At 42.6% G+C, this 13963-nt stretch overlaps 1 protein-coding gene across 1 annotated transcript in view; it reads right to left on the reverse strand.

Moving 5' to 3' along the window:
- The window catches only part of HYDIN (HYDIN axonemal central pair apparatus protein), a 417349-nt gene that overhangs the window by 55020 nt on the left and 348366 nt on the right, over nucleotides 1-13963 (reverse strand). Inside the window, exons 56-61 of the mRNA XM_029925166.1 lie at nucleotides 12267-12366; nucleotides 10122-10290; nucleotides 9418-9656; nucleotides 6991-7102; nucleotides 1394-1598; nucleotides 434-669 (exon numbers count right to left, since the gene is read on the reverse strand). Of these exons, the coding sequence (XP_029781026.1) occupies nucleotides 434-669; nucleotides 1394-1598; nucleotides 6991-7102; nucleotides 9418-9656; nucleotides 10122-10290; nucleotides 12267-12366 (1061 nt within the window). The remainder of the gene's footprint in view (nucleotides 1-433; nucleotides 670-1393; nucleotides 1599-6990; nucleotides 7103-9417; nucleotides 9657-10121; nucleotides 10291-12266; nucleotides 12367-13963) is intronic.

Genomic DNA, 13963 nt, shown 5'->3' on the forward strand with positions numbered 1-13963 from the left:
AAAGATCAAAACCGTATTTTGGATTATTCAGTGCTAACTCCCCCCTTCCCAGCATTGCTGAGGCAAATCTGGGCGTTTCTTTTGATATTCATTTGACTCTGTTTACCTGGTAACTGACCTTGGTCAGCTGCTTTGTTTTCCCACCTTGAAACCTATATAAAAGACAGTTTTCTGAATAAAGCTCTCTCTTTTGCCTGATTGGAAAACCGTGAGTTCTGTCTTTACTCTCTGCGTCTCCCTCTCCTGCCCCCTTTTTCTCTCCCTCCCTCAGGAGAAGGACCCACGATGATTCTCCGCCCTGCCGGACTAAACAGGTATCACCGAATGCCCAGGAGGAGCCTCCCCGGCCCGCGGGTTACGACAGGTTTCCAAGAGATCTTTCCATGGCTTCATGCCAGCTCCAGAGGGCCAGGGCCATTTGGGGCCTGCTTACCTTGTTGGAGGTGGGCTTAAGTACAATGTTCACATCACAGGCGATCTTTCCCACATTGCTGATCTTGAACCGAGCCTTGGCCTGATGACCCACCAGGACATTGCAGAAAATGAACTTGTTCTCATCCTCCACAAACAGCCCCCCACTCTCTATGGTCTGTAGAACACTGAGCAGGTTAGTGCTGCCACAAATCTTGTGCTCCTCAAATATCAAGGCACTGTTGTCAGTCACAAAGGCTGGGGAGTGGAAGGAAGAATGAAAGATGAGGCCTGATAGCCTGATTCCTGCTTTCTGTAATTGCTAATCTGAAGGTTTGATTCTGATGGAGGATAATCATAAGAGGAGAGGTAGGGGAATTCACACAAGAAGGTGGGAGTGATGGCACAAATTCTATCTTCTCTTCCTTTTTTGTACTGTTGTTCCTGGCTATTAGACCCCAACCATATTTTCCTCCCAGTGGTAAGAAGGTTAGTTCCAGGACCTGTGGTGGACTTAGGAAGAAAGGGGGCATTGGGCCTGTATTGGTCCGAGACTGCAGGGAGTCTAGAGCAAAGCAAGAGGAGTTCTCTCTGTGCTTCACCTGAATCTTGCGGAGTTAAAGTGACAGTGTGCACAGTCACTGAACATTGTTCCTTGTGTATATGTTGCCCACAGGGACTGGCCAGGCCATGACTGGGATTCAGTATTCCTGGGTCCTGTGCCATATCCCATTACACCATGATTCCCATATAATACTATTAATTTGAGAATACTGGACCAAACTCAGGAAGACTAGGAGTTTAAAGCTGCACATCTTCTGTGCATGCCTTATAAATATTTAAGGAAGAATATACCTGAAGACACCAGAGGAAGTTCTAAGGACCCAGAGGAAGCAGTTAAGCTATATCTGCTACACATTTGCATGGTTGGTGGGGGGGAAGGTCTTTTAAGGGGGTGCTATCCAATCTGAGTGCCCAGTACCTGGTAGACAGGCTTCTGCCAACAGGCTGTAAGGAATGCCAGCAGGATGATCTTTTGGGTCTCGGTCAGATATATCGATAGCTATGAATTCCTCACACCTTCCCACAGGGTCAGCCACGCAGTCAACAGTGATAACCTGCATTCCTCCAGAAGGGATGAAGCCAAACCCAGGGTACACGGTGAACATGCCATGGGTGAAGCGAGCCTGCAGGAAAGGTTGAGGGGGTGAGAGGGGTGGGGTGACCGAGGCTGAGCCCCTCCACCTGAGCTGTGAGATGGTGTCAAGAGGGATTGGTGCGGCCTCTCCCCACAGGCTGTCTCTGAACCCCAGCTTTCTCCTGGAGGTAGGGAGGGGCCGGGGAATCTTCAGGGATGGGTTCACTCAGGGCTTCTTTCTACGCACCTTCCTTCTGACCAATCATGACTGGGTGGGAGCCTAAGGGGACAGATGTATTCCACATTGCACAACTCTTACCCAGATGGGAATCTGCCTGCAGAGGGGTGCGGACAGAGCACTGTTAAGGTTGTACACTTTTGAGTCAGATAATTATGAGTTTGAATCTCACCCTTGCTATAATCTAACTGTTTGACCTTGGACAAGTGACTTCTCTGAGTCTCAATTTATCTATGAACTGGGGCTAACGCCCCTACTTGACTCACTGGAGGCTTCAATGAGAAAAATGTGTGTGAAGCACTTAACATAGAATCTGGCATGGAATTAGTGTTCAAAAACTGGGATATTATTATGCCCTCCTCTGGTTCTTAGGAGTTTCCTTCCTCTTCTTCACCCTACCCAGCCTCATAGAGAGGTAATTGACATATAACATCATGTAAGTTTAAGGTGCACAATGAGCTGATTTGATACTGGTGTATACTGCAAAATGATGACTACAATAAGGTTAGCTAACACATCCATCAGCTCACATAATTGCCATTTTTTTGTGTGTGATGAGAACATTTAAGATCTACTTTCTTAGCAACTTCCAAGTATATAATATAGTATGATTAACTAGAGTCACCATGCACATGCTAGATTCCCAGAACTCTTCATCTTATAACTGGAAGTTTGTACCCTTTGACCAACATCTCCCCCTTCCCTTCCTCCCTCCCCCCACCACTCTCAGTCCCTTGTGATCACATTGGGCTAGGGATAATCCAGGATAATCTCACCATTTCAAGGTTCTTAATATAATCATATCAACAGAGTTGATCATCCATCATCAGGTAAATGCAAATGAAAATCACAATGAGGTATCACCTCCTGCCTGATAGAATGGCCATTATCAAAATTAGTATTGTACAATGTTGTTGGGAATACAAATTGGTGAGAAGGAGAAGGTTTGAATAATAACAATATGGTTGAGTGTTGTCACAAAGGAGCAAGGTCAGACTGAAGGCAGAGAACAGCTGAAATGGGTGGACTTGAGATCAGCAAGCTGCAAGAAGGGAAGTGGTGGTCATAGAAAGGAATCTTAGAAATCAAGAGTTCAGAAGCATCTCAGTTTCTTTTGGTGTGAGATCCAGGGTGTGACCTTGAGAGTGAGTTGCCAAGGTGGGAGAGAGGACAAGATCATTGGAACTGAAATATAAGGTCTTGGAGAGAAACCTCCCACCAAGGCAAAAGAAGATACAGTAGGTAAAGAAGACAAAACAAACAAACAAAAACAAAAAACCAAAAACCAACCCTAAACATATACCTATTAGAAGGGATGAGAGTTATAGAAACATATGTAGAAAAATATTATATATGTTAATTAAATAAAAGTCTTCTGCTGAAGAGGAAAGTACTTGAGAAGACATTAAAACCAGCACGTGGAAAATTCAATCCAAATGCAACCAGTAATTACTGGCGTCCACCTAGTGTGGAGGACCTACTTTCTCTTATATTTGCCTTCAATGCACAAGAGGTGGCTGGAGCTGCAGCAGTCCTCTTGGAACCATGGTTAAGTCAAGAATTTCAAACATCAAAGAGCCTCTAACAACACAAGCAACTGTTTACCTTACTTAAGCATATTCTACCTATTTAGACCGCTAATGTTGGATTTTCTGTTACTTGCAGCTACAAAATCCTACTTGAGTAAGTCTTTCTCCTCTATGACGTCTTCAGTGACTTTTAACACCTACCAGGAACAGTAGGACTTTATTCCTTTATCTTTCTGGAGCTTTACCCTCCACACACCTCAATTATAGAATTTACCATGTTGCTGGTCAATTGCTTATTCACCCTCCTCCTTTTATAAGTGTCTAAAATATTTCCTCTATATCCATTTAGAACCATATTAGATAGTATTATAACTTCTGTTTTAATAGATAAACATTACTTAGAAAACTCAAGAGGAGAAGGGAAATCTATTGAAGTTACACATATAATTGCCGGCCACATTTTTACTTTCTTCTTGATGTTCCATAATTCCTTCATTTATTATTTTCTGTTTAAAAAAATTCTCTCGATCATCCTTTTAGGAGAGACCTGCTGAAAACAAATTATTTTAATTTTCTTTCACTTGAGAATGTTTTACTTTTCCATTCATTTATGAGGCATATGTTTGCTGGATATAAGATTCTGGCTTCACAATTATTTGCTTCCTGCACTTGCAAAATGTTGTGCCACTTTCTTTTGGCCCCTATGATTTTGATAAGAAAATCTGATGTTATTCAAATAGCTTGCCCCCATGTGTAAGGTGTCATTCTTCTTTCACTGCTTTCAAGATTAAAAAAAAATTAAAGAAAATTTATTTTTAAATAATCTCTATGCCCAACATGAAGCTCAAACTTACAACCTCAAGATCAAGAGTTGCATGCTCCACCAACTGAGCCAGCCAGGTGCCCCTGCTTTCCAGATTTTTTGTCTTTAGCTTTTAGAAGTTTGACTATGATGTGTGTTGGTATGGATTTATTTAGGTTTGTCCTATTTGGGATTTGCCCAGATACTTGAATATATAGGCTTATATCTTCCGCTAAATTTGGGAAATTTCAGTCGTCATATCTTTGAGTACCTTTTCAGCCCAACTCTATTTCTTATCTCCTTCTAGAACTCTGACAAAAAAGATATTAGATTTTTTGTTATAGTTCCACAGGTCCCTCAGGGTCTGTTCATTTTCTTAATCATCAGACCCAAGTAGGCTTTCAATAGACTCAAAACAGAGTCTATTATCTCTTTTGTTTAGACTGGGCAGAAAAATGGCCTAACAAAGATGTCCACATCCTAATCCCTGGAACCTGTATATATGTTACCTTACACGGGGGAAAACTCTGTTGATATGATTAAATTAAGAACCTTGAGATTGGGAGATTATCCTGTTTTATCTTGGGACCAATGTAATCACAAGGGCCCTGAGATATGGAAGAAGCAGGCCTAAGAGAGTTAGAGAGGGATATGACTATGGAGGAGGCTGGAGTCATGTGATGTGAGAAAGACTTGATCCACTATGGCTGACTTTGAAGATGGAGGAAGGAAATTATGAACTGTGACAGGCAGGTGTCCTCTAGAAGGTGGAAAAGGTAAAGAAGTAGATTCTCTCCCAAAGTCTCCAGAAAAGAATACAACTTTGTAAACACCTTGACATCAGCCCAGTGAGATCTATGTCAACCTTCGGACTTACAGAAGTATGAGATAAAATTTGTACTGTCTTAAACCACTAAGTTTGAAGCAATTTGTTATGAGAGCAATAGGAAAGAGATACAGGAATTTCTATTGTTTTAAGTTCACTGGCTCTTTCCTCTGTTCCCTCCATTCTATTGTTGACCCCACCAACTGAGTTTTAACTTTTGGTTAATTTTTTCAGTACCAAAGTTTCCATTTGGTTTTTTATGTCTTCTCTTCCTTTGCTAAGACGTAATATGTTTTCACTTGTTCCAAACATGTTTATGATTGCTCTTTGAAGGATTTTTATGTTGGCTGCTTTAATATCTTTGTCAGATAATTCTAATAATCATTTCAGTGTTGACATCTATTAGTTTGAGATCTTCCTAGTTTTTGAGATGATGAGTGATTTTCAGGTGAAACCTGGGAATTCTGGCTATTATGAGACTCTGGATCTTATTTAAGTCTTCTGTTTGAGCGAGCCTTCTCTGACGCCACTTTGGAAGCGGGCACTGTCTCATTACTTCCAGGTAGGGGTGGGGGGGTCCAGATCCCCATCAGACTTCTCATAAGTGCCAGACAGGAGTGTTAATTCCTACTTCCCACTAGTCTTAGACAGATGCCTCCATGGTGGGGAGAGGGAGGAGTGCTACCGTTCTGCTGATGTCTTGGGGAAGGGAGGTCCATTGTGGGGAAGGGAGTGATGTCTCATTACCACTGGGTTGGGGTGGAAGTCAAGGCTCCCGAAGTGGTGTCTTTACAAATAAAAGGTAGAGGTGCTGGGGGTAATGAAAGCCCTAGCCCCCTACTAGGGATTCTTGAACACAACTCTGACAGGGGTTTGGGACATCTTGTGACAGCCTGGATAACATGTAAGTCTAGACTTCCCAATGGCCTTTGCTAGCAGGGGTCAGATATGGCCACAGATTTTTCTGTTGTTTGACTGTAATAGGTTTGTTTGTTTGTTTGTTTGTTTTTTTATTAGGCTTCATGGCCAGCCTGGGGCCCAACGTGGGGTTTGAACTCATGACTCTGAGATCAAGACCTGAGCTGAGATCAAGAGTTTGATGCTTAACCAACCGAGCCACCTAGGTGCTTCTGTAATAGAAAAGTTCTTATGAAAGTCTCTGTCTTGTCAGGCTGCTCTTTTCCTGGTCTTCTGGCTAGTGGGAGGAGGTTTTTGTTGGAGCTTTTTTTGGTTTGCGTCTGTTGATGTTCCTGCGTTGCTGGCTCATTTTGCACCCAGTTTTAGATATATGAAGTAAAAAGAAAACTCAGGGAACTTGCCATTGTGATGTTTGTGAGGTCCCAAGGACCCTAGGTAGTCTGATTTTTTTTGTCCTCACCTTTGGTCTTCTATGTTTGTTTTGTACACAATGTTAAGGGTTTTCAGTTGTACTTAGTTGGGCAGAATAAAGAAAAGTATATTTATTTCATCTTATTAGAGAAGTCTTAAAATCTGTTTTTATTTAAGTCTGTCCAAATGGGTTTCTGCTTTTTATAAACAAATGACTCTTGATTAAAATATATATGAGAAGATGAAACTTAATTTTAAGGCAATGAGGAGCCAATGAAGGTTTTAAAACAAGAGGATATCCACATTAAAAGTCAATACCTTGCCTTAAAAGGAAAGTAATATTTCATTTAAAAAAACTTTTTTTAAATGTTTATTATTTTTGAGAGAGAGAGGGACACAGAGTGCAAGGAGGGTGGGGCAGAGAGAGAGGGAGACATAATCTGAAGCAGGCTCCAGGTTCTGAGCTGTCAGCACCGAGCCCAACACAGGGCTCGAACAAACTGCGAGATCGTGACCTGAACCAAAGTCAGACACTTAACCGGCTGAGCCACTCAGGCGCCCCAGAAGGAATATTACAATATAACTAGAATTCCTGCCACCGTAGGTTCATTCAAATCCCACTAGCATAGGGAGGTATTTGTTGCAAGAACTAGTCAGGAGGGAACTAGTTGGGAGGCAGCCTTACAGCGTTTCTGTGAGAAGGGAAAGGGTGCTCACCTGGTTTGTGACGTTTACGTCTTTCTGAAGAGCATCAGAGAACTTGGTTGCTTTGGAAGGGCCAGTCTTGTAGAAGCTTTCCCGGGATCTTGCATGTCTAACATGGCTGGTCCTGGTTAAAGAAGCAGGAGTCCACCCTCAGGTTGGGGTGGTGATATTCAGCACCACTTGTCTGCTAATCGTAAGGTCCCTTGTCCCAAGAGTGGGAGGAGGTAGCCAAAGGGCATCTGGGGGAGTCAGTCTATTTATCATCAGCCAATCTCACTGCACAAGTGTAAGAAAACTATATAGTAATTGTACGCATTAACTATGATTCACAAGAATATGAACATTACTGCAAGAAAATAATAATTTTTAGAGGTTTACTTGATTCACTGGAAAGCAGTGTGTGAAAATTATTTATGAAAAATCATTTGTGGAAAAATCTTTACTTGATCTTACTTAAAAAAAAAGAAATATCAAATTATGTCCCTTTCCTTGATATTTATAGACATGGTGCTTTCAAACTGAGTTTGGGTCGCTCAGTCGGTTGAGTGTCTGGCTTCAGCTCAGGTCATGATCTCGCAGTTCATGGGTTTGAGCCCCGCGTCAGGCTGTGTGCTGACAGCTAGCTCAGAGCCTGGAGCCTGCTTCAGATTCTGTGTCTCCCTCTCTCTCTGACCCTCCCCCACTCGCACTGTCTCTGTCTCTCAAAAATAAAGAAAAAACATAAAAAAATTTTTTTAAAACCTGAGTTTAAGCAATAGATCAAATATAGGTTTTTGGCTGCTGTTCACTTCATTTGAAGCTAGTTTACCTATTAATTACTTTGTCTAGATACCAGTTAACCTACAATGTCAAATGTATTTGAGGTGCAATCTTAAACTTTTGAGAGCTTTATATAATTTGAGCATTCACTTGCAAAAAGACCAGAACAACAAAAGTTCAACCTCCTTTAAATGTTTTGCATTAAATTTATGCACACCTAAATGAAAAACAGATTAAAATTAAAAACACTAAATGTTAAAACTAACTTGAATTTAAATAAAAACCATTTTAAAGCAAAATACAATACATCATAATATCTGTCAAAGCTATTAAATTATTATAAAATAAATGGTAAAAAAGTAAGCTGAAATTAAATTTGGAAGAGATTTTAAATAGCTTAATACATGTATTAATACATTTAAACTTAGCCAAAATGGAAGAAAATATCTAAAAAAATGCAAAATAATAACAAACAATGGATGCCTAAAAAAATAAAATTATTTCTTGTAAAGTCCATTTTAAATTAATAGTTAATTAATTAGGGAGTCAATTAATTAGTCAGGACAAAGTGCCTTGAGACTTGGTAAAACTATCCTTAATTTGTCCAAAAAGATGATCATCAAATAAAAGACAAAAGCACTCAAAAGGGTGAATTGTTTTAGTGAATTGATTAAGAGCTGCCTTTTGAAGAATACAGAGTTTTGCCGTTGGAATAGCTATTAATTTTACTTTTGTTAATACCGGGTCTTCCTGTGGAGAAGGTGAAAAAAAGTCCTGGTAGACAGAATGTGGCAGCATGCATCTCTAGTCTACATTTCTGGGGTACCTTTTGCCACCCCCCATGAAGCACAGCTATTTTATTTTTCTTTTTAACTTTTTAAAAATCTTTTTATTTTTGAGAGACAGTAAGTGAGCAGGGGAAGGGCAGAGAAGGAGATAGAATCTGAAGCAAGCTCCAGGCTCCGAGCAGTCAGCACAGAGCCGGATGTGGGGCTCAAACTCATGAACCATGAGATCATGACCTCAGCCCAAGTTGGCCGCTTAACCGACTGAGCCACCCAGGCGCCCTGATTTATTTTGATTTAGCTTGCAGTTATAACAGTCCCCTGACATCCCAAAATAAAGAGGACACTGATTTACTGTGAGTTTTGTAGCACCCAAGAAGCACCAGGACAACAAACACAACCCCAAGCAGAAGACTTTACATCTATCTGTTCAATTAAATTTATCTTCGTCCAAAAGCAGTGAGAAAGCATATGACATCTGGGGTCTGAGATGTGGGCTGAGAACTGAGATCTACCAGTGATTTCTTGTATAATTCTGGATGAACCACTTCTAAATCTTAGTGACCTCACCCCCACAAAAGGGGATTGGTGAATTTAATGTTTTATTTATTTTTGAGGGAGACAGAATGTGAGCAGGAGAGTGGCAGGGAGAGAGGGAGACATAGAATCTGAAGCAGGCTCAGGCTCCGAGCTGTCAGCACAGACCCCAATGGGGGGCTCAAACCCATGAACCATGAGATCATGACCTGAGCAGAAGTCAGACACTTGACCAACTGAGCCACTCAGGCACCCCAGGGATTGGGTGAATTTAGATGAAATATATGAAAGCTCTTTGTAAAATATAATGCACTAATTAACCAGGGAATGGCATGAGTTAAGTGAATACTTGTCTTACATTTTCTTTTGATGAAAAGGGCTCTCTCCCATGGCCCTATAAAGGGCATACTTGAAGTCGGTAACACCTTGATTTTCTATGGTGAAGGTGCTGCTTCTCCGAGTGCCACAGATCAAAGCCCCAAAGTTGATGATGGAGGAAGGGCTGATGTTATATTTGGAGTACACTGCATTCACAGAAAACTTAACTGGGATGCTGGCAATGATTTCACCCCCTTCTGTGATATTGGGCTCAATAATCTAGAAGGGAGGAAGGAGTGGGAAGATGTTAACCACTATGCTCCAGAACTTCATGACTATCTACTCTGTTCTCTACTTTCATCATTGACACGAAGCCAATCTCATTCTTTTCTTCATTCTCTCTTTATTATTGCATCAATAATATTATCAAACACTAATATCACACTACATACCAGCCATGAATCAACATGGACCAACTTTACTTACTCCTTTACTTCCTGGATCTTCTTTTGCATTTGATGACTAAACTCAGCTCCTTTGGTGCTCCTCGAAGATCAGGGGCTACATTTCCTGTCTGGCGCTCTAGATTCCTGATGACTTTGCACACTCCCACCTGACCTACTCCTGCCTACTTCTGCTAGCTAGGGACCAACCCTGGAGCATGTGTCAGATCATGTACCATTCTTTTCAAAATGAGTTCCACAATCTTGCCCCTGAGTGAATCCTCCCTTTGAGCTGTTGTACCTGACAGCGCAGAACTGGCTGGTAATCAATCTTCAGTTCATTTTTTGCACGAAATACCACTTGAACATTTGTGGGCTTTTCTGTTGCGGTCAGTGAGCCCTTCTTGGGTATGACTGAGATCATGGAATTTAGACTGGTTGGCAAAATCCCTAAGGAGTCCACGGAAAAGCTGAAAGATAAGAATAAAAGGTCAGTTTAAGTCATCATGGGGAATTCATGATACTAGAGAGGAGACTAGACTGTTGAGTGCCGGAAATGTCCCTGGCCCTGCTTATGCCTGGTGTCTAGAAATGCCCTCTGTGCTCTGTACTGTGACCACCCCTCCATAGCCAGGATGGACTAGGCCAGGGATTGGTACATAAGGCAAAGACAGCCATCTCTAGCCTGAGGTCAAGAGGTGACTTTGTAGGATATCTTTTCCAACAGAGACACCTGATGCTAGATAAGGATCAACTAAATTAATTAATCTCTGTTGCTCTTCCTTCTCTGTGACTGTATGCAGCACATACAGAGGGAACCGTGATGCAGAAGCCAAGGCATCTAAGAAAGGAGAGAAAGCAGGGGCAGAAGCCATTTAACAGGGGTACTTGGAAAGGGAGGCCACAGCCCAATGGGGGGGAGGTGAGAAGCCACGGAGAGCAGCTGGCGCATGGGAATGGCAGAGGGGCTGGAGGAGAAGCGAGGAACTTGGGCTGAGGCAGGACACGTGGATTCGGTGTGGGGACCTTAATGTCACTCCCATGTTCCAGGAGGCCTGGCGGCTCCACTGCTGCTCACCTGGTACCTGAGCTTCCTCCCGTCCCCACACAGCCTTCCAGGGAATTCTGATCACCTGTTCCAACCTGAAGGTGACTGTTCCACGTAACCTCAAAGAGCAGAGCTAATGCCCCAGTGATAACCTACAACAAAACTCACCATGGGCAAGACTCCATTCAGCACTAATTCCAAGGGGACAATGGCTTTCTTTCAGCTTTTATCTATATTTATATTTCCATTCATGGGTCTAGTAATGGGAGCCCTGAGGCAGGACCTCTCTCAGGTCAGCCGTCAGCTGAAACAAAACTGTCACACAAATACACTGAATTTCTTCTGAGTCCGTGAGGGGAAAGTCCCTTTATCAGCTGCAGTTTTTCTAGGGGCAGGATAATTGTCCAGAGAATAGACTGTAGACTGGCCACGGTGCTACCACTGCCCCGAAGGTTCGTGTGACCCTGCCTGAGTGGCCATCTCCCTTCCCCAACCCAGTACCACCCTTTCCTCTTTGAGAAATTTCAGGTTTAGTGAACTGTCAGCACAGAGCCTGATAGGGGGCTCAACCCCGCGAACCCGTGAGATCATGGCCTTAAAAGATTGAGCCACCCAGGTGCCCCTTCTGTTTCATTTTTAAAAATTTTTATTTACTTATTTGTTAAAAATTTAAATCCAAGTTAGTGTAATAATGATTTCAGGAATAGAATTTAGTGATTTATCACCTACAGGTAATGCCCAAGGCTCATACCAACCGTGTCCCCCTTCATGCCCTGTCCGCCCCCCCCCCCCAACACTCTCCAACAACCCTCAGTTTGATCTCTGTATGTAAGAATCCTCTTATGGCTTATCTCTCTCTCTGATTTTATATTATTTTTCCTTCCTCAAGAGAAGAGCACAAGCTGGAGATCTATTCTACCAGGACACCATTTGGATTCTAGAACACAGTCGTTCTTAAAATTAAAAAAGAAACTTGGAAAATCCCCTTTTTCACATGCAGTCTGAGGTGGAATGCCAACTTCTGACGAGACAGATGGGAACCAGCTCGAGGCTGGGTCCCCTCTCCAGGCTCTCCCTGCACCCCCAGGACCTCCCCTCACCCTCACCTTGTGCATCTTCCTCCCAAACCTCTCTGAGTTTCCCTCCCACCCCTGGGCCCCTGTGGTTCTGGGTACATTCAGAGGGTCCCTGAAAAGCCACAGAGTGGAGGGCAGTGTGAAAGTCTCTGCTTTCAGGATTTGGTATTCCATTCATTTGGAGCCCGGGTGAGGCTCAAAGCAGAGATAGTTCTTGTGATTTCTGCAATCAAGGGGTTTTTTTTTTTTGTATCTTTCAGACTACACTTTTCGCCCCGTGAGTGGATGGGGACCATTGTGTGCCTGATGGTGGTCAGGTTACCTGAACATGATCTCATACTTCCCACGGTTCTTCAGCTGCAGGGGCTGCCTCACCTCTTCCATGACCTTCACAATCCCGAAATCAAGGCCTCCTTCAGCTCCTGCAGAGGGTGGGGAGGGTGAGTGGGTGGCACGGGCTGAGATGCAGGGAACTCCCTACTGAAGTTAACCATGGAGAATCCATGGTGACAAGTTCAGAGGATTTGTTTTCTGAAAACACTATGGCTAAAACTACCTCGAGTGATTGAATCTCATTCAACTAACAATAGACACTGCTCTTGAGCCCAGTTCAAGTTGGGTGCCTCACTGGCTTCCATCTTGGGACCACTGTCCTTCCTTTCATGCTTTCCATTAGCTAAAACTTCTGCTCTTAAATTTTTTTTTGCATCAAGTGTATAATATACATAGTTAGAATATTACAGTATTATTTTACTTAGCATTGTGTCATAAACATGTCCCCACATAAATGAAAACTCCTCATAAATGTGACCTTAATGGTTATATAAGGTACCATGATAGGCTGTTCCATAATTTACAAAATTATTTCTACAATAATAATATTCCATTCTTAATAGGTATTTAGGTTATTTCCAATCTTTCATTATTACAAATAATGCTGCAATAAATACGTTTGTACATAAGACGAATGACATAAGGCAAACATGTGGCTCTTGTGTTCTATGCATCTTGCTAAGAAGGAGACCAGTCAGGAAAGGGAGGAAGATGGAGACCTGCGTGCTAACAGGGAGGGGTCTGACCTGGGTGACAGGGCGGTGGACTGGGCATAATAATGGCCTGTGCCCCTGGGAGGTGTCCATGTCCGAATCCCTAGAGACTCTGAATATGCTTGTTTACATGTCCAAGGAGAATTACAAATGGAATTAAGGTTGCTAATCATCTGACTTTAAAAAATAGAAAGGTCATGGCGTGCCTGGGTCACTCAGTCAGTTAAGTGTCCAACTTTGGCTCAGGTCACAATCTTGCAGTTCATGAGTCTGAGCCCTTCACCAGGCTCTATGCTGACAGCTCAGAGCCTGGAGCCTGCTTCTGATTCTGTGTCTCCTTCTCTCTCTCTGTCCCTCCTCCACATGTGCTCTGTCTCTCTCCCTCAAAAATAAATAAACATTTAAAAAATAAATAAAAAATAGAAAGGTCAGCCTCTCAATTTTTCTCTGGTGAATCTCTGGGTGAGCTCAATAAAATCACCAGGGTCCTTAGAGGGAGAAGGAGACAGAAGAGGGAGAGCTAGAGAGATGGTGGTGTGAAAAGGACCTGGCCCAGCATTGCTGACTCTGTAGATGGAGGAAAAGGACCACGCCCCAAGGGATGCAAGCAGCAAGGAAATGGATTCTCCCTCAGAACCTCCATGTGAATGCAGCTCTGCCGACACCTCGGTGTTAGCCCAGTTAGATCAGTTTTGGACTTCAGACCTTCAGAACTGTAAGATGATAAATTTGTACTGTTTTAAGCCACAGTGTTTCTGGTAATTTGTTAACGGCAGTGATAGAAAGTTAATACAGGGTGGAAGACACTTACTTACTCTAAGATGACTGTTGAAACAGAGCTCTGCAAACTTTCTAATAATGGCCACCCCTTGTCATCTCCCATTAGAGAAATTAAGATTCATAGTAATGTTGCTAACATTACTCAGGGATTTGCATTACTATTTACTGAAATTTCATGCCCTCCCCAACATCC

This window comes from Suricata suricatta, chromosome 16 (assembly GCF_006229205.1).
Source record: "Suricata suricatta isolate VVHF042 chromosome 16, meerkat_22Aug2017_6uvM2_HiC, whole genome shotgun sequence".
Taxonomy (NCBI): domain Eukaryota; kingdom Metazoa; phylum Chordata; class Mammalia; order Carnivora; family Herpestidae; genus Suricata; species Suricata suricatta.